Raw genomic sequence first — 21,425 nt, 5'->3', positions numbered from 1 at the left:
CAATCTTTCACACTGCTAATCCATATCTCCAGTAGTGGGCTTTTCATTCTGCACAGCAGAAAATAACAGAAGAAACCTGTTTAGCACAAGGCAGCAGAAAAAGGGTGACTTATATTACTGCCACTGCTTCTACAGGCTGAAAAAAATTAAAGTATCTCTGGAGATCTCAACTCAAAAGCTCCTGTGAATCCCTGGCACCACTACTGGGCCATTTTAAACAGAATTTCATTCTAAAAAGCCACACTTGGCCCAAGAGGCCTAGATTACATGTTCACAAGGAAAAGGACTACAAGTATTTAAGAAACCCTGTTAAAAATTCTGGTTTCATGCAGTGCTGGAACTAGTCCTACTATTAAAAATATCTACTAACGATCTTGCTGGATCTCTAGACTTGTCTGCAACACCTAATTCAGATGAACTTGTCTTCCCGACAGCCACCTGCCAAAATGCTCCCAACCAGCTCTTCATGCCCTAGCCTGGCTAGCTCTGCCCTGCTCTCTGCCTGAGAGCCACTCTGAATGACAGCAACTCCCTTCCCCAGCTGAGCTGAGGTAAAAAGGAAACGCCAGTACCATCACTTCCATTACCACTGATTGTAACCAGAGCTGTCAGCACTTTGAGAATTACACACACTCAGGGAATATCAGCTAACCTGAAGCTTCCTGTTCTACTGAAAGGCAGCTCAGTGCTGGCAACCTCCAGGGAGTGACAAAAATAAGTGATGTGCCAGGTGCTTTAGGATGACCCTGCCTGAGCAGGGAGGTTGGACCAGATGACACACTGTGGTGTTTCCAACCTCACCCATTCTGTGATTCAGTGATAAAGGAGCCACAGCCACAGGAAAGTAGACAAGCTGCTTAACTGCTGCTTTGCTATTAGATCTTTTAATACTTATGAAGAGATATTGTATGTTTTTCCCATCTTAGGACTATTGTCATATTCCTCTGCTAATATACTTAGTTTAGAACACTGTCAATCAGGCACAGCTCATAAAGACAGCTATTGACATTATGCCATTGTGGTCTACAATGCATCCTTACATAATTCATGTAGGCAACTCTCTGGTATTATTACACTGGTAGTAACACACTGCAGGACTCACACCTCTGTCACACACACTATGTCAACCCTTGCTTGGGAGGCTGGAGCTGTGAATCAATGTTTTCCCAACAGTGCTGAACTCTGAACTGTGGCTGCTATGGCACAGATGATGTGCCTGGCATTTTGCTGCCCTTGTTGAGCACAGTCAGTTCCCACAGAGAACTGTGACTGACAAATCTTCAGTCATCTCAGCATAGCCAGGCCTGCCCAAAACCTAATTGTCCTTCTGCTTTTCCACCTCCTGCCCCTTAAGCAGAAAAAGGGCTTGCCTAAAATTAAAAGAATTTGCTGGTACAGCTACATAGGTAAACCTCTTTGGTAAATAGAAGCTTAAGATGATACAGCTTATATTGAATCCCTGAATGACACAAATGACAGCAACAGACTCTCTCACTGATATAAGTCAGTTTGCACTCATGATTTCACAGGCTCAGCTACATGCACCGAGAGCAGGAGGGCGTTTGTCGTGTACCTAATTCAGTAATACTTCTGAAACTACAGCAAGCCCAAAGCATAATAGCCACCCCCCATTTTTTTCAATCAATACAGCCACGTGCACAGGCTCTATGTGGGTCAGATGCTTCATCCCATCCTTTTACTGCATCAATAAAAAGGAACTGCTGGGCAGGGACATCAACACTGATGGGCTTGGAATTCATCAGGCTGTATGTTACCTATCTATACTAAGCATTTACCAGCTATGGTACGAGGACTGAGTTATCAGAAAAGAAGTTTTACTTCTGAAAAAAACAGCAAGTAAAAGGCAAAGAAGTCCACATCTTGCATCCTTTGCTATTGTTGGGACTGATGAAACAACTTGTCTAAATCAGCCTAAAACTTTGCACGTATAAAAATAATAGAAAGAGCATCTCTGATCTACTCCTTCACTTCTGTCTAGGAGGTGCAATGAAAGTACAGCGTGGGTTAAAAGCCTGGAGGAGTGAAGGAGATGTAATGATTTCTTTGCTCTTCTAAGACATTCTAATCCTACTCTAACAATATATTAGGCTCAAATCAGGTAGAACTTTCGTTTCATTGAAGCTCATTTTATTCCCCACACTCTAGTTAGGGAGCCTTATATGCAGAAAAGCTCAACCAGAAAGATTAAGATTTCCCAGTGAGGAATGCTTCTGTGAGACCAACAGTGCAGCAAGCCCAAAATGCTCCCGGGAGCTGTAATCAGTGCTGGGTGTAATCAGTGTTCCAAACGTCAGAGCAAGACGAAATCATTGATCTGTCTGTCAGTAGGGGAGACATCTTCCTAATCCCTTCAGTATAGTATGTCTAGTCTGAAATCCTATAATCCCTTTATTTTATGTACTGTAACTGTGGATATTCTCATTATGGATACTTAATCCTCTCAAAGATGATACATTTCTGGCCTCAGTGACACTATTGTGGCATTAAACTCCTCATACTCATTGTGTTTTGCAGAGAAGCATTTCCATTAAGGATTCCATTGGATTTTTATGCATTTCTCATACTCACTGTGTGATCTGTGCCATATTATTGTGAGAACAGGGCTCTCCTGTTCATCCTTTCTCTGCACTGTTCTTCACATTATTTGTAGGGTCATCTACAGGTAGTCAGGAAAGTTGATCTGAAGTCAATAATGTTTTAACTAAATTTCAACAGATTAGTTTATCTACTATGTTAAAATGGACAAATTATACTACATTAAATCCCTGTATGGACATACACATTCAGAATGAAAATGGCCTTAATGCAATTTATGTCACTTTGCTTCCAAAGTAAATGGAGATAAACCAAATGAAAGCCACTTATATTATGAATAACAGTATTTACACAGTGATTTAAAGTAATTCAACTCATCATTTTAAATTCCCATATTTTGTCACTTCATTATTTTTCCCTGAGTGTTCCTTTATAAACAAGTCTTCAAATTATCATCTTTTTAAATCTCCCATCTTGCTCACAATTTCCATCCTTGGCATCCAGTAATTTTTGCCCTTATGTGGATCCTTTTCATTTTACTGTATCTTTTAGACTTGGTATAACCAGGATGAAATAATTGGCATGATTAAGAGAGCTTCAACAGGAAAGACCATCAGAGAATGACAGAATGTGTAAGGCTAAAAGGGCCCACAGTGGGTCATCTGGACCAACCTCCCTGCTCAAGCAGGGTTATCCAAAAGCATGTGGCACAGAACTGTGTGCAGGCAGTTCTTGAATATCTCCAGCAGAGAGGGAAAACTCCACAACCCGTGGCAACAGGTTCCCATACATGGTCACTGCACAGTAAAGTTCTTCCTCATGTTCAGGTAGAACTTCCTGTGCATCACTGCAATAATTTTTGTGCACTTGTGTGTCTTGCTATTTAACATTAAAAAAAAGGCAAGACATTAGTTAATTCTCTGTGGATGAACCATCTGAATTTGGAAAGCACTACAATAGTGCCTTCTAGTCTTTTACTTCAAAAGCTCACATCAACGTATTATGTAGTGTAAGGAGCCAGAATTACTTTTCAAAAGAAATACAAGACTCTTGTCTGAGTCAACTTTGGTCCAAACCAATATTTAACAGTGTAAAAATTGTCAGTTTCAATACAAGCAGCCCCATAACCACATCTGTAAAATATAAATTGACAGTTTTTAACTCCTGTTGCATGAACTCTGTCTATATATGCACAGAATTATCAGTAATGTCAGCAGAGAAGAGTTCACACCTCCAGCAGGTTTAGGATGAAAATATCCTGGACTGTAACAGCACATCACGGTCTATAAAACAAATCCATTTTTCCAGGATACTATGTCTGCTAACACCAGCAAATTCAGGAGTGAATACTTGCTTCCTAGCAAGTGGAGATCTCCCTCTTGAAAGCTTTAATTGACTGGAATAACCCTGGATAAACTGCCTAACAGAGATGCAGAGGGTTATGGGTGATGCAGGGCAGATGACACGAGGCTGCAAAGACAAACAAGTGCAGACAATGAGGCAGAGCAGGCAAGCTGTGGGGTTTGTGCCTGTTAAATCCCACTTGGTGTTTCTGCCTATTCAGTCTGAACACACCTCATCGGTTATCTTGTCTGCTGACACCAGAATTCTAAAAACATCTACCCACAGGAATGCCACAGATAGACTTCTGTAAACTTTAATGTAGTCCCTGGGGCCTTGGGCTGCAGCAAAACCTTCTGGAGTCCAGGTATGCATTTGTGTGTACATACAAATAAAGTCTGTCACTTGCTGCCTCTTTGGTTACTCACACCTGCACCACCAGCATTTGTTAACAATACAAGTACTAGCAAAAACCACTGCCTCACCAGCATTTGGGAAATTTCCAAAAGTAAGGCCACTTTGTTCCTATTTTCTTTTTTCACTCTGCTTTTAACCTCACAGCAAAGTCTTCCCCACTAGAGCCTGATCCAAATGGATCCAAGTGAGAACCATCCCCAGACCACCAGACAGCCCAACTATATACTATATACTCTGCTAGACTCATAATATCTAGGCCCTGTTAGGCTTGGCAAGAGATTGATATTGGATTTTATTTTAGAGTAGTATTATAAACTGCTTCATCTACTGGCAAACAGGCATTTCAACCTTTTTGACCTAAGAACAGACCCTCAAACCCCATTTTTGAAACTCAGCTGCTAGGTAGGAAACAACCATGTTTTCTAGGATCTTTAAAGGGAACTTGGCTAGGAAGCAAATCAGAATTGAGCTGGGACTAACCAGGGTAAAGGTTGCTTATATCTGCAGATTACCCCTCTCTGCTTTTCTAATTCACTCACCATGCCTTATCTTTCCATTAATCTTTAATAAACCTTTTAGTTAATTCCCCAAACACATGCAATCTACATGACAGCAGGAAACAGTGCAAAAGCAGTCCATGGATATGAGGAAATAGGCAGCAGAGGAATCAAAAGGAGGAAAAACTTTCAGGATTAAAACTATCCAAACTGCAGGTCAGTGGAAAATGATGAGCAACTGGGAGAAAGCAGCAATAAGGGGCAAAGCACTCAGGAGTGAGGAGCTGTTAAGGGTATTAGTATTTATCTGACCATTGGATTCATACTCTCATTGGGCCCTCCTCTTTTCCACTCTGGATCCACTTTGACAAAAACAGGCAATCAGATTTCAAACTTGGAGCCTCTGAAATGTGGAAAACCCTCTCCATGCTCGCAACAAGAATATAGCTAGATTAAAAGGCAAATGTAATTTAACCCACCCCAGCAGAAATGATAATCAAATTATATTGCCTCTAAATATGATAAGTTTGGGACTGGGCGCCTCAGGGGAAGAGAAGGTGTCTTGCAAACACAAACACAAAGAAACATGTAACAGGAAAGTGCTAAATCAATGCATGAATTATGACTTCTACCCTCCTTCTCTCCCCCAGGGTGCTTGATAAGCTGCTGCTTGCTTCTAAAATATCTACTACCAATGTTAGGAACTGATTAAGCAGCTTACAAAGCACTGGGGGCTAATAGACAGGCCCACCAGGGAGACTGCAGCTCTGGAGTTAAGTAGCTCGCTTTTTCATGGCTTGATTATTAAAGATGAGATAGCAGAACATGCTGAAAAGATGTGGAAGCAGTTTCAGACCTCAGGCAACCGGCCTTTTTATTTTATATATGGAATAATTTCTAGCCTGTGATTTTACCAGCCAACAAAAGCCACGTTTCCTGCTTTTCTGTAGTCTCCAGCTCTGAGGGGCATCTGAACTACCTCAACCTAATGTGTCAGCTGAACATCCAGAGCTGACTATGCTACTCTTATCCTGCAGAAAAGACACCACTAGAGAAGGGAAACAGGTGAAAGAAGCTTAAAATACTGTTTTACACACCACTGGCAGCAGCATTAGTGTGAACACAGAGGTGCCCAGGTCAGCCAGCACATCTCACCTCATGGCTTCCTCCATTGTGCATCTGAGCATTGCAGCACACTCACCTTAGATTCCCTAGTCTCCCTTTTTCAGCTCTTTTTTCCAAATTCTTCTTGTCTAATCTGTTACATAATAAAATTCTGCTTTTCAGGTAAATGTACTTCAAGGTTCTTGCTTAGCTGAATCAATAACAACTCAAAGACAAATTCTGCTGGCACATGACCTCTCCCATGGTCACATCTGTCATGGTAACACTGCATGGCTCAGCTCTGTGTAGTAGGCTGGCTGAGGTTTGGGGGGAAGGGGGGGTGGGGTTAGGTTCCACCCTGCCTCCTGCTCATGGCAATGCTCAGCAGATTTGTAAATAATCATGTTGCATTAGGGTCTTCACCAACTTCAAAATTCCCAAAAAACTACTCTTTCAAGCAAAGAAATAAGTACTGCTTCTCACCTATGGGCTGAGACTGATGAGAATTTATTGAGCAGATGAAAAATTTCTCATAGCAAAATTCTCTTTTACAGACTACAGTTTTCTTTCACAGTCTCTTTCCATCCCAATTTGAACATTGATGCTCTAGACTTTCATCCCTAATCAATGACACTGTTAACTCATTTTTATACTAAACTACAAACCACAGACACAGCTTGGAAGTACAGGTATTCCCTTAGAAGGGAAATGTACAATTAGCTCTAAAGGTGAGAACAGGCTCCATGTGTAACATGTAGAATAAATCAAAGACACTCACCTGCTGAAGATCTGCCAGAGAATAAAGATGGATTTGTTGAAGAAGATACTCTCTGGGAAAGATCCTGAAAAGAGACAAATGGGTATGTGTCACACCTTTTTGACTGGGAAACTCCTAAGCTTCCTCTCCCCATCAAATAACAACAGGACAGTGATGTTAGAGAGAAAGAAACTAGAATTGTACCACCCTCTAAGCACCACCTGTTTTTACAGTTTTCTGCATGGGCACAATAGTCCCACAGTAAGAGTAATTTCTGTGCCAGTGTCATTCTCATATTGTCAGGTCATATACTGAGACATTAACAGCCACTGAAAGCTCTTTCTGACCACAGATGATGAGTCTTTAAAGAATTAATGCAGCAATAAAAATAAATAATGCAAACAACACATTAGAAGTATTTCTTATGGTCTGAGACAAGATTCTGGTCTGCTACAAAGCTGTAACACTTAGTTTCACAAGTGATTTATGGTTTTGTAACTGAAATAATTATATTGGGGAAAAAGGCCATGCAGATACTGTTCTTCCAAAATCGAGTTGACCGATATCAATTCCCCTTTCCATACAGAAATATATGTATTGGTATAGACTTTGTAATGACTTACTTAAGAAAGCAATGTTTACCTTACATTTGCCAGGGTTTCAGGAAAGGCCATTGCTTATGTACTGACAGACCTGATAAGTAAAGCTAAATTACAGAAAACTGAACAGAGAAGAGATGCCCTAATTAGACTGATAGGCAGTAAAATGAAAAACTGGGTTAATATAACATCACAGAGGGAAAAAAAGGACATTGGAACTTAAGTGGATATTAACTAAAAACGTTTATGAAAACATATGTATCTGCTATAAAGATGTCAGGAACAGAAAAAGAACATCTATCTTTGTGTGCATGCCCAGAGAAGCTGCAACGACATAACCAGCTAAACCACAGAACAAGAGAATAAGACTACCAAATGCAATCTTTCCACAGAACACGGATTCTAAGAAATAATGAAAATACTTCTGTTTCTGATATTCCATTAGTTGTCTTAAACAACAGCCCTATACTGATACTTTTCAAAGCTGTATGTACTGAAGGGGCTAGGACCTCTCACTGCTGCTAAGGTAGGCAGTACAAATAATACATAATTCCTTTTGTACTTTTGAAAAAAAGGTAAGATTTATTGGGGTAGGAGGAGAAGAGTTTTGCAAGCAAGGCACTGACAACTGCAGACCACCCATCTTATGGCACTCTGCTGGAGCAGGACTGTGCCATTGCTCCTTCTCACTCACCAAGCATATCCACTCTACCCACCCAATTCTCAGCTACAATCTCACTAGGGCATTGCCATTTTTCCCTTTCAGTTCTGTAGTCCCTGCTCCTTTTTCAGGGGACTGTGCTGCAGTGGCTCTGCTGCGTCACACCTTCAGAATACATTTGGTAAAATGTCAAAGACCACTGCAAAACAGTCAAAATCCAGACATCAGACAACATGCAAGATTGGAATTGCTCATCTGCACATAGCAGACCTATGAAAAGATAAGGAGTCAACTCTGAACAACATTTTGAAGCATTACTATTATTTCAGCTCAGATAGAATTTCTTTCATTAAAATTTACCGTCATTCTCCCCTATCATATAGGGAGGCACTAAACAGCTTTGCCAGAAACTGTATTATCTGCTGATGCCCCTACAGCTCTGCTAAGGAAAACAATTAGCTAATGAAACATTTCTTGTTCAGGAAATAGCATGAATAGCCCATAATGCAAAAACTGTAAATGACTAGTATTGATGACTAACATCACACTCCCTTGCCTTCAAGGATGGCATTTTATTTCCTTATTTCCTGCAAGTTCTAACCCCTAGTAAAAAGTGTGCAGGTGAAAAGCAAACTCATGATCAACCAAATTCCTTTGTCAGACAGGTCTCAGCCAGCATAGGCCCTGGTGACAAATCCCTATACCTGTCCCCTTCCTTAAAACATGCTGATTTGCAGCAATAGCTCTGCAGAGATGGTATCCAACACACACCTCCTCCCTTCCAAATCTCCTTCAAGGAAAAAAAAAGTAGGCATTACCCTCCTAGTTTTATGCAAAACATTTATATACATACATATATATTTATATATACAGACACATATACTCAGCACTTAAGGGAGGGGCATGATTGTTTCCATTGCTACAGGAACTGAGGCATAAAAAACCCCTCAGTAAGTAAGGCTGGTGCAGCTCCAGATGTGCAGTCCTTCTATTGACTTGAACAATTAAAATTGAGGTTCTCTGTGGTAGGCCACAGAGGAACAGCCAGGCAGCCAAAGCTCACGAATGCAACCGCATTTACAGAAGTCATGAAGTAACCAGGCCAGTCCCTGCATGATTCCCAGTAAATGCAGAGGTGCAAAACACTCCCTCAACATTTGCTCACACCACCAAAGGTGTAAACCAGAGCCCCATGACTGTGAAACCCTGAAATTGCCTAGAAGGAGGCAGCTCAACCCCCACTCATATAAATGAAGTGCTTTCACCACACCTGTGGCAAGCTGAGCAACTCTACAAAAACAGGTCTTGCTGTGCTGCATGTTTGCAATTAAGATCTTCTCCAGAAAATTCCTATTAGTCCTGTTTGGAAAGAAAAACCCAAAGCTCAACAGCTACCTGAATGTAAGTGGTGAAGCCACCTCCCAAAAATGCATCTGTTCATTGCCAGTTTTTGTCAGCCTCTAGTGGGTGGGGAACAAGAGTATAACAGGCACCAAAATACCAAACCCAAACACATTTTCCAAAAAAACCTCATAAAATGCAAGCAAGTCAGTTGGGGCAGGAAATCCATACGGACCAAGTCCTCCAGTGAGCAAGAAAATGACTGATGGCCAGTTTCCAACCATTTGCTTGCCTGCACAGGTTCTCTGAGCCTAATGAGGTCATGGCTGATATAAAGTCCTTTTCAGTAGGAGGCACACAGGACTAATTCAGAGCCTCTTGCTTCACAACACAGAGGCCTCCTCCCATGCAGCCAGTAGGAAAGTAGTGTCTATGCTATCTCTGTCCTTCTGTCACCTACAACTGAAATTGTTCAAAGGAAACCAAAGTCAGTAGAGAACAGCAGGGGAGATGGGGCTCACACAAACACCACACCACAGCATTAGCATTCAGACAAAGTACTACAAGGCATCCAGATCAACCCAAAAATCACACTCATGTCCAAAAATCTCACAGAGACCCAGAGCAGGCTAAGATAATGTCACTTAGGAACACTTCACTAGAAAATATGTGTTTAGTTTCTGCACAAGGTTGCATCAGGATCTTTGAGCATGCTTAGATTAATACAAAGCCTGGATACAAAAAGACCAAAATGTGCCTGAATATTACTTTTCCCTTAATATAAAGGTCTTTTATAAACACCAAATGGGAAATCTCCAATTAGTCATTTGAAAGGAAAATAAAATATGTCAATTTTGTAAATATTTTGACTGATGTGATACAACTAGATTTCTTTTTTTTAAATTGGTCAATTAAGAGCATTCAATAAACAGTAGCCTTTCAGTCAAATCTTAACACAGAAAAGAAATTGGAGTGAATTAGACAGAGGTCAAACGCAGGACGTTAAGACTCATCGCAATAAAAACTCAAACCTCTGCAGCTTCAGAATGTGACCTGTGACCCCTGAGAGGCAAATGGCATCAAGTGCATGTCCCACTAAAAGTACCTCCTAAGCTTTCCCAGCTTGGAAACTCCCGGACCAGTTTCACCACTGGTGAGTCACAGGACTGCTGTGCTGTAAACCCTGGTTACCAGTCAGGGTTTAACCTGCAATGAACAAACCAAGTTCAATGCTAACCAGCCTCTAGCTTTGCCAGCTACTGTGAACAATGAAAACCAAAGTCCTATTGGTTAAAGGTCTCTAAATTGCTTTATTGTTATGTCCTAGATATAAACACAATCAATGCAAGCAGAAAAGAAACACATCATCCAGGACTTTTCATCCAACTAAAAGAAAGAAATGAGCATTCTCATTTTCTGATTATTATTCTTTTTTTGCTTGATACTTTGTAATCTGAAGTACAACCTTCAGGCAAGACAGAAATTTCATCTGTTCCTTCTAGGATGATCTTATCAGGTAAGTATTTCCACAAACAAAGGTTATCTTTTAGTGTCCTCCTGCGAACAGAACCACTGATAAGAGTTTGCTTTTTGCATTTGGATAAAGTGTGCAGTCATGGTGCTTTGTTAGCACTGAGTAATTGCTCTACATTTAAAGCCTGTTTATCGCCAGCCTAGGTAATTTTTCTTCAATGGGTTAAATACCCTGACAGCTCTGCTAAAGCTACAACCAATTAATCTGCCTATGCCTGACACTATAACCAAAGTACAAACGTGATAAGCAGGGGGAACTCTTCTTTTTATAGTGCAATCAAAAGAAATCAAGTTAGGTGGCAGGTGGGCACAACCAAGTCTCCTTCATACAAAAAAAAGCCCCTGAAAACCTAGGATGTGAGGGGGGAAGGGAGGGAAGGTGGCACCAGGGTTTCATGTGCCAGCCAGGAGTGTCTGGTTTGACCAGGCTGAGAAGTGTATGACTGAGCTGTGACTCACAGGGGACGCAGATGACCCAGCACAGCACTGCATTCAGCCTCCCCTCCAGCCCTGTGCAGGAAGCTGCTACACCCACAGCTGGCACAGCACCAGGGTACCAAGTCCGCTTCCTCCTGCAGCACAGCTCATACCCTGGCACTGCAGCTCACACCTTTGGAGCTTTGCACCAACCTGCACAGTAAAGCAACTGAAGGCCAGCACATGCTGATGAGCACTGTTTCTGTGGGTTTTTGGCCCTGAACAAGGGGCAAGAGCCCTCTTTGGCCCTGACCTGGCAGCCAGGCACCAGCACCAGCTGCAGCCATGTGTGGGGCAGGCAGGCAGGACCTGTGTGCAGTCTGATCTCTCTGAGAGCAGCTCCAAATTTTCAGACTTACTATTTGGTTCTAGAAGTACAGAGGGGTATCAGTGAGTTGCTAGTTATCCCAAATACACATAAGATAAATAATATTTATCTTACGTGTATTTGGGATAACTAGCAAGAAAACCCAGCAAGATAAATAACATTTCTTGCCAGGTTTTCTCTTGCAATTCATTTGATATGGACCTTGTCAATTTAAGGTAGAGAATGGCATCAAAAGTGAGGGGCAAAGGCAGGATTTTTTCCAGTGTTGCTAATTCTTATAGCTTTCTTCAGGCTTTTGATTTTGTATTTCCTTGGAAATTTTAGCTCCTGTAAGTTTGTTGGGAGAGAAGAACCCAAACTTTCCAGTCACCTAAAGTTACTCAGAAAAGTAGAGCTTTGGGAACTTAGTGATTTTAAAGTCAAAAGGTAAAAATAAATGAATGAATTTAAACCAAACCAAAATACTACTTATTCATTTAGTTCTTGTGGCATTATACCAGATTTTTTTTCTAACTCTATGACCTTATGCAAAACAGCTTTTGTGAATCATTTCACATTCATGAGGTATGAACACTTCTGGTTATGTTCTGGGAAGAGTCACTCCCACATATCTTCAGCCCACACTAAATGCTAGATTTATTAGCAAGCATGTCAAGGTAAGGTGTTATTTTATGTTGTTATGAAATTCCCCATGAGCACCCCTATGTTAAAACAGTTACTCTTACCATCCACCAGCAATCCTGAACCAGTTTATAAACTTCCTACTAAAATGCAGTACACCAACTCCCTCTCCTTTGTGGTTCCTTGAGCAAGGTTATGGTAACATCGTGAAAGACAAGAATTACTACAGATCTAACTCATGAATCAAGTAGCACTGTTACTAAAAGCAGAAAAGAGAATTAGAGACATAGTTTCATTTTAAATCAAAATAATTTAGAGCCCCCAATTAATTTGAAATTAAAAATAAGAAAATGGTCTCTGCTTTTGTCAGGCACTCTTGAACCTTTGCACTTTGCTGCTGGAAGTTCTGATATAAAAATACAGGGATAAAAATGGCACAAGTCATTTTTAACATGGTGTCCACATCTAACAGGAACTTGTTTTTAAATAATTGTTTTTTTGAAAGCAACCTGGTCTCAAAAGGTGAATGGAAATTACCAATGTAAAAATGATGTAATATCACTCCTCTCTTTGACAAGGAGATACAGGTGTGTGCTGTCATCTTACTGCAAAAGTTCAATACCTTCTCAGGGATTTCTCATGGGCAACTCCTCGCAGCACTGACTCCTTTTTCATAGCACAACCAAAAAAACTCCAGCTCCCTTCTCAACCAGCTAACCCACTCTTTTATAGCACTCATCCTCATTGGACACAGCTGTGGCCTGTTAAGGGCAGGCCTGTTCCTAATCTTTGGTAATTAGTACAGCTGCAACTCCTCAGGGGTGAGACTGCCTTCTGCACTATTCTCTTACATTCTACATCCCTACACAGGTGTGCCCTCTAGACCATAAAACACTAATGTGAACTGAAAGACCCACCTGTCTTCTGGAAGACTTACCATGGAAAGTTCTGGCATGTTCCTCAGCTGATGCTTACCATGGTAGAGCATTAGCTTGTGCTTTTGACCTTCCCTTGACATGAACAGACAGCAGCACTGCCTCCACCCTGGCTGCTCTGGCACACATCTCAATGCTTCAGCTGTTACCTCTAGCTGAAATGAAAGCTCAGATTCCACCTAACACCATCCCCTCAGTTTTAGCCAAACACTTTTTAAGATGCTAATTTGCAAGATCCTGCGTGCACAGTTTCATCTTCCAAAAGAAAGAATTGAAGCAAAGAGCTGAAGATAGTCTGTTTGTATCAGCTCCATCAACAGGCAATTTTATTTCAGCCACTGCAATGACTACAGACATGCAGGATCTAAATAAACAACAAATGCCTTGTGCATACCTCTCTGCATTTATTTTCTCACCTTTCCTCACTTTGGTTTGTTGTTTGGTCTTAATAATTGTTCCTCTAAGGATATGTAGATATCCTCTTTGAATGATTTTCTCTCTCACCCTCTTTCCAACCACCCATGCAACAAATTTTCATCTTCTGTTGGTCTTGCCATTATCTCAGAGCCCCAAAACCTTCTGTTTCATCCCTGCTCAAACTTTCTTTTTGCAGTTTACTGCTTTCAGAATCTGTATCTTTGTTCTCCTGCTTTGGAATTTTCCACTCCCCAAATGGCCTAAACATTGCAAAGAAAATGGAGTCTCCTTTGACAGTCTGGAGATGACTTAATGACCTTCTGTTGTCCTTGGTCTGAAAGATGACATAGCCCCAGCTTCACATCCATGAGGTATTTGGAGGTATAGTGATTGCATTAGATCAATCAGTATTCCTGTGATGTGTTTAGACAGGTCCTCCAGTTACCACACAAATATTTTGAAAGTAATCTATTCCTGTGTCAGAAGTGTTATGTCTAAGGCCTCAGTGTAGGAAGTGACAAGACTCTATTGTTCAGCATAACTGAATCTGGGCTTGTTCCACCCTGTGCTGACAGACCAGCAGGCTCAGCCAAGAGCACACATCTGGAGCACTGGAGGTGTACCTTTAACCTCCTCCTGCTACACAGGAACACAAACTAGAGCCTGCTAAGTGATGCATCTAGCACTGGAGTTTTGCTGGGTAGAACTGATGTATTGCTGTTCTGGAGCTGACAGACAAATGGTATCAGACTGAGATGAGTAACAAGAGGGAAGTTTGTCCATATAGTTTCTCACCACCATTCAAGTTTACTTACAGTACCAGGGCACTACACCAAGCACTAATGCATAGGGGAATGTGCTGCAAAACATTTACCTTGTGTCACTACCATCTGTCTAAAGTATCTGGGCTAGCAGCACCTGAACTGCAAGTTTAGATGTACAGCTGAGAGAGCAGAGAGGCCAGAGGGCTCCCCAGATGGAGCCCCAAGACTGGCCTAGGTTACCCTACCCTACAGTAGATATGCAGGCATCTGAACACTACCCCAAAAATCATTCTGCCAGTTCCTTGACTTGAAGAATCTTCAATCATGACAAGAACAAAGCAAATCCAGAACAGAACTTGCATCATTCAGCACAGTTTCATAGAATACCCTAATTATTTAATGGACTCAGAGATTCTGTTTCCTTCCCAGCCATCCATTTTAATGACTCCATCTTGGTTTGTCTGGGCCATTCATTCCCCATCTGCAGGTGGTGGTGGGATCTGCACAGCTCCACTTGCACTAACTCTGTTTTGGCTCTAGGTTTCAGTCCTGTATGCCTCTGCCTGAGCAGCATCCACACGAGCAAGACAACAAAAACAAGCAAGAACTTGTTCAGTAAAGACATTTTAGTCAAATGATGTGTTGCAATACTGACAGTTACAGATAACTAGGTATAAAAACATCCCTTGTAAAACAGGGAGCTCAGCAACAGGCTGGGAATCTCATCTGGCTAATATCAGAGGAACACTGCTCATACATGCTGGTGGAGGGCCTTATTTCACCTCCCAGACAAGTCCATATTCCTTATTTTTTTCCCCCTGCAAATATAAAAGTGTAGAATCCAGTGGAGCAATAGGTGAGAATAAATCACTATAACTGACAAAGACCATTTTTACTGTGAGCCTTCTAGCTACTATAATTAAGGATTTCTTCTGTCTTTTCCTTCCTTTCTTTCTACTTTGTCACTTGCGTCTTCAAGGTTCACAACGTGGTTTCAGTCCTGAGTTCCCTGCTAGATGCCAAGTTTCAAAGTTCTCAAAGTACCTATCTAGGCACACCAAACATTATAAACAGCATTTCCACATTTAGGCTAACTGGATCCTGAGCTAACCTGGTTTATAGCCATCTGGAATTCTTCAGAAAAGAGTGACTGTTAGCATTGTAAACAGTTTTGTCTTCACAGAGGACACCAAGAGTTTCCAACTTCATTGCCATCTTCATTTTGTGATCTGGGCTGAAGAGCAAGGTATAGATTTAAAGTAGATGATAATGCAAATAGTATTAATAAAAGAAGCCTCAGAGTGATCTGCCTTTCCCTAATAAGGCAGGCTCTATCAGTGTCCCAGAGGCAGCAAGGTGCCAATACAATTAATCAGTCTGTTTTTAGTTCTCTGTAGACAGCAATATTAACAGTTTGTTTCAGTCTGTTTATATGGGCCTGACAGGTCTTCAAGATGCTGTGTTCACTCTCTTGTGATTAATAGTCATTCACATACTAAGGTGAAGACCAAGCAGAAAAAGAATGTTTTTAGAGGAGGACAGATAACTGGATTCTCTCTCTCCATCTTTCACTTTTAATTAGGAAACAGTACTAAATTTAGGAATGCTGTCTCACCATATATGTTTAAACTCCTCCTTTTCTTGCAACTTGCCCCTGGAATGAGCCAAAAGAAAATTTAAAATCACATATTTTCTTTGTTTACTTTCCAGCTGTGCTCTATAAAGTCATCACATTGGTAGTGAACATCTGCACACTGGGATACTGGATGAAGGCAGCAAAGCCATTGGGAGCATTTTGTGCAAGGAATAAATCTTTATGGGAAAAGAACTTCCTTCTTCTCATCTCTGCACATCTCTTAGGTGACATCTGAGGAAACAACTGAGCACCAAATTCACCTCAATGGAGACTTCACAAACCAAGAAGGAGGCAGACTCTAAGGTGTGCACATTCCTTTACACTTGTAGCAAGTCCTATCCAACTGGAGATGCTTCCCCAGTATAAAACCAAACCTTTCTTGGGCTGGGGCCCTTCTCTTCACCACACAGCTTTAACTGGAGATGGTGTGAAGAATAAGAAAAAGGAGTATCAGGAGCATTTTTGTTTCCCAGTTTCTCCTTCTAGTCGTTTCATTTTGACACAGGGATGTCTTCTCTCTCCTCTCTGCTCCAAAAGAGCATGCTCACATTTCTGTGATACATTTTTGTCCACTCCCTCTTCTATTTCCTTAGCAATTGTCATTTCTTCATTTTGGAGGCAGATTTTGGGTTATTCCTCTTTTGTCCTGATTTTTTCATTAACACAATTTCGTGAGATTTCTTCCTTGTTTGAAACTCCTTCTCCTGGCTTTCCCTGATCCTTTTTTTTACCTCTAGTTAATTGATTGCTATGCTAGGCCTCCTTTGAACACTCTTCTTTTACTGTCTTACCCAAGTCCATTGAATTCCTTGCCTCCTTCTGCCTATTTTAATAAGATAATTACTTTTTTCAATACTAATCAGAAAGCATAATTTTCTTTCTTCTACTTCTTCTGAACAACCTTCAAAAATCTTCTTTTCTCTTCAGTTTTATTGAAGAGAATGGCATAGAAAACCAGCTCTGCAAGAAAATACCATCCTCTGGAGTAAAAGAAAACCATGCTAATTTTTAAAATGCTGTAAGCTGCCCTAGCAAATAACAGGAATTGAGTAGTAACACACAATCACATATTAACCCACAGTGCAATGCTCTCCATAAACCTGTTGCTGTATTCTTCTCCTACTTGTTCTAGGTAGTTCATCAAAGCAATGACACAGGTTATGTATCCAAAAGCAGCCCAGCTCTCCTTACCTGGGATAAAGACACTAGTTCAGTCTCCTCTCCCTTCCAAAGAATTCAGGTCCCTAGAACACCGTGTTCAAAACACAGTCACTGATGTCATCTTCTTCCTTGCCCTTTGGCAGCTTACCATTTCAAAGCAGTGGCTTTCCTACTTGAAGTCTTGTCTTAAAAACTGGGGTACAAAATGCTTACAGATCCATCAGGTCAGCTGCATGTGCCCAGGAGCCACTCACTTCACAGTATGGCACGGGCAGACACATTTCTTTTGGAGATCCACACCAAGAACTACTTGTGGCCTTTTTAAGACCACAACAGTGGCTTGACAGTTTTAAGAAAATTATTCATTTTTACCTTGTTAGAAAAATGCAGTAGCAGCTGAATGGACTAAGATGAAGTCTAAAATGAAGTTCACCTTTTATAAAACTCCTGTTTTCACCACAGCAAACTCAATATGAAACACCTTTTGCTTGCTGTGACCATGTATTTGCCAATAAACAAAACATTCAGTGCAGCCATCTCATGGATAGTGGCTGAGCAAGAGACCAGCATAAATCATGTGCTGGGTCAGGTGCTAGGGGACTGCATCTGACCTCTGCCTTTGGCAAGGTCATACCACAGAGGAGAGCAGAGGTGCTGGAAAGACTCTGGCCCCCCTCATGCTTTGTCACAATGTGACAAAGATTTCAAAGATACCAGTAGTGATTACCTCACTGTGATGCCATGGCAGGGGGCATGAGTTAGCAGATCTGACTGAAAATACTCACACACAGCCAGAAAGTCTGAGGAGGAGCAAAAGATGCTCACCACAATGTGTGATGCCCCAGGGCTAATAGCTGTCAAGAACAACTTCAGATATTCAGACCCTAAAACATCACTTTCTTTGGCAGAGGATAACCCAGCTTCCCAGGGAAGTCAGATATAGCACAACACCTTTCTAAATGGGTAATGCCTTCAGAACCAGAGTGCAAGGGAAAACAAAACAGGCAGCAGGAGAGACAACATGCCAAGGAACATGGCATCCCTGTGCTGCAGGCTGGCTGTGGCTCTTACCTTCTCCGCAGATCCTCAGCCACTGCTGCCCTGCAGCTAAACAAGTAGGCTCGCAGGGATTTCAGCTGCTGTCTCAGGCGGACAACAGTTGCCAGAGGTTCAGCATGATTGTACAACATGGGATTTTCCTGCTGGATATCAATTAATGGCTCCTCATAAACATATTCCAGGAACTCTTTGGCTTGCTTTGACACCTAAAAAATAAAGCAGTTTAGTTAGGCTTTTTTCCAAACTCTTTTTAAGCACATTTCCCCCTCTGTGATGTGTCAGCTATTCTATGCATCTAAAAACTTAGTCTGTTACCAATTAAAAATGGAGACAGAGTTGAGAGAGATCCAACTCTCTCTGCTTATAGCCAAGTCAAACTTCTTCAAGCCCTTCAAAACTGAATGTATGAGATAGCTACTTACCCAAAGTACAGTGATATCTGCAGTCACATATGCTTTTGCTGCACAGTAACATAGCTTACTAGATTTTTTTAAAGTGTAAAATCTGAACAACCAGTTTCTTCCCTGGTAATATTTTTCTGTTTGTTCGCTGCTTTCTTTTTGGCAAAAGGCAAGTTGTTGTGCTTTTTAAAATACAGATAAATAAAACTGAATCTTACTGGTATTACTCCCAAAGTTCCATCTGCAAAAAGTTTTTCATGTATTTTTCATGATAGTGCCCTGTTTTATCTCCACCTGCAAAAAGCTACTGTAATCTCGATAAATGAAGGGACTCTTGTTCCTTAAGTGAAAAGGCCAAATTCCCTCTCATTCCTGATTTCTGCATTTTATCACAGCTGGAAAAGAGAAGATAGGATTACATGAAATGAGCTGCAAATCACCTGAAACTCTGCTACAGAAATATTACTGGTTCCACTATTCAATTAGTCCTCCTGGACCTCTAAGTCAATGTTTACACTGAGACAAGGGAGGGATGAGTTAGGCTAACAAAAGTAGAAAGGGCACACATGCTACAGCCTCTTGAGATTTAGGAAGTTATTTCCCTTCTGGGGCTGTAGGTAAGAACAATACACATCCTTATAAATAGCACCACTTCCAAAACCAGCACCAGTAACTAGCTACTGACAGGGGAAGCAAGCCCCAGATGTAACCTTTTCACAACATTTAATACAAATCTAAGAAATATGCCAAGGCCAGCCTTCCACCAACAACTACACAGATAACAAGATGTGCCATTTTAAATATAGCAGACCATAACTCCACACGTTTCCCAGGTCCTGAAGCTGTATTAAATATCCCACCTATTTACATTAAGCACCCCACTAATTTCTTTTTTTTTTAATATCCTGCATGTACAAAGAACTGTGACATCTGAGTGGAATCAGAGCTAATGTTACAACAAAAGCACCTCAGATTTTGTAGAACAAAATTCTATAAACTCCAAACTTATCAAGCTTTTTAACCCTAGCAACACTGATATTTTATTATGCTTATTGCAGTGCATTAAAAAACTGCAGTTAAACAATCTGCTTTTACAATCAATAACTATCTGACTACAATATCTCAGCAATCCCTTGGCAACTTCCCTATCTATGTAATTATTAGTCCTCTTCCACCAATGAGCAAATTAAAGGACATATTCCATGATTCCTGAGGAGGTGTGTGAATGCCTGGCACAGTGACCAGCTCCTCCCACCAGGAGGATCAGGTGCTCAGTTCTGTCTTTGTCTATCTCCTTGCTTTAAGCCTCTGTCAAAGTGATGGGCTCCTCACCCACCTGCCCTGCTGTCTTGGGAACTGGGGGGTGGTTCCTGTCCAAATACTGCACTCACACCTGTGCACACCTGAACCCCACGTTGGGCATCTCTCCTGAAGCATCAGGAGCATAGAAACAAAGAGATGCCACAACTGAGGTCCCCAGAGTGACTCTGCCACATGCCTGCACTATGGTGACCAAGCACTACTGTGGTGCTGCATGGTCTGAATGCAGCATTTAAGGAGAGAAGGGCAAAGCAAACCTTCCCCTCTTCTTGCCAATAAAATGCACCCATGGAGTGCTGATTGCAGGAAAGGCAGCTCTGCCCAGCATCATTGGCTGACAGATAGGTGTCAGTCCACTCTGCACGGCTGACACAGGCACACATATCTTGTAAAACAGTAACTCACATTGCCAAACATAGCAATGTTACAAGAGGCTGAAACACAGTCTTGAAACAGGAAGGGTTGGGCAGTCACAGTAATTCAATACTTTAGTATACATCCTAGCATACTCACAGTCCCCCAGTTTTACTGGGCAGTAAAACAATCCTATTAAATCAGCGAGAAGTGAGAAGATGCAAAGTGCAACAGGCTTTCAGCTTTAAATGTCATAAAAGGATGGACGCTAACATTTCCAGACCTTTCCTTTCTAAAGACTGCAAACTTACAGTTCAAAATTCAATTTACTTTAAGTCAGTTTCTCCTGAAACCTTCTGGCACAGGGAGTTAATTTCCTACTGTGTTTGTCTGGCGTTTTGTGCAGGCTGAAAGCCACCTGAAAAAACTGCAATATTTAATGGGCTTTGCATGCAAACAGGGAAAACACTTGGCCTAAGCAAAAGGAAGAAAGAGTGTTCACAAAACTGCCTCTTTTCTTTTGCCTTCACACAAACACATGAAAAATACAAATATGAAAACAGTAGGAGACATGGGGAAAAAAGCAAACCTGGGCACTGAGCTGCAGCTTTGGTTTGACAGAAGAAACATGTCTAACTGCCAAGTCCTTTCAAAGAGCTTCTACTGCAGCCAAGATATTTCTCTTTTCCTACCCATGTGCTACCAGATGTTAAGTGCATTGTTGTTTTTCAGGATCCTGGGTATTGGGAAGAGACAGCTCTAGAGAGGTTCATTCTTTCTGATTTTCATGACCTGTCTTGCCAAAACCAGACAAGAACCTCTCAATTTCCAAACTAAATTGATGCCACAGCTTATTTTACAGCTGCTGAGCTTATGTAACATAAAAAGAGAACCATGTACAGTTCCACTGTAAAAGCTCATGTCCTACAGTACTTTTTGATGCTTGCTTTACCAGAAACAGGACAGATCCCAAAACACCTGAGGAGGTGGGGAATAGGTGGCAGTGGAAAGAAATGTAGGTTTGCAAACTCTTCATTCAATTTTGCTTCCAATTTGGTGGACTGACAGACATTTCAGACTGTGTAAAACAAAGAAGCTTCTGAATCCTGGAGCCCTCTCTCAGTCCTAACCATCAAACGTGGTATG

General features: G+C 41.3%; 1 protein-coding gene across 5 annotated transcripts in view; it reads right to left on the bottom strand.

Annotated features, from left to right (window-relative positions):
* Positions 1 to 21,425, bottom strand: part of PLEKHM3 (pleckstrin homology domain containing M3) — a 122,996-nt gene that overhangs the window by 70,226 nt on the left and 31,345 nt on the right. For all 5 annotated transcript variants that reach the window (XR_011680352.1, XM_071434695.1, XM_071434696.1 and 2 more), the window contains 2 exons: positions 18,217 to 18,410; positions 6,694 to 6,757 (listed from right to left, as the gene is read on the bottom strand). Coding sequence is in view for 4 of the 5 variants with exons in the window: in XM_071434695.1 (XP_071290796.1) it covers positions 6,694 to 6,757; positions 18,217 to 18,410 (258 nt within the window). In the remaining variant the exon portion in view is untranslated. The remainder of the gene's footprint in view (positions 1 to 6,693; positions 6,758 to 18,216; positions 18,411 to 21,425) is intronic.

This window comes from Agelaius tricolor, unplaced genomic scaffold (genome assembly GCF_023055355.1).
Source record: "Agelaius tricolor isolate 1412-34295 unplaced genomic scaffold, bAgeTri1.0.p SCAF_10, whole genome shotgun sequence".
Lineage (NCBI taxonomy): Eukaryota > Metazoa > Chordata > Aves > Passeriformes > Icteridae > Agelaius > Agelaius tricolor.
This window is presented reverse-complemented; position numbering and strand designations above follow the sequence as displayed.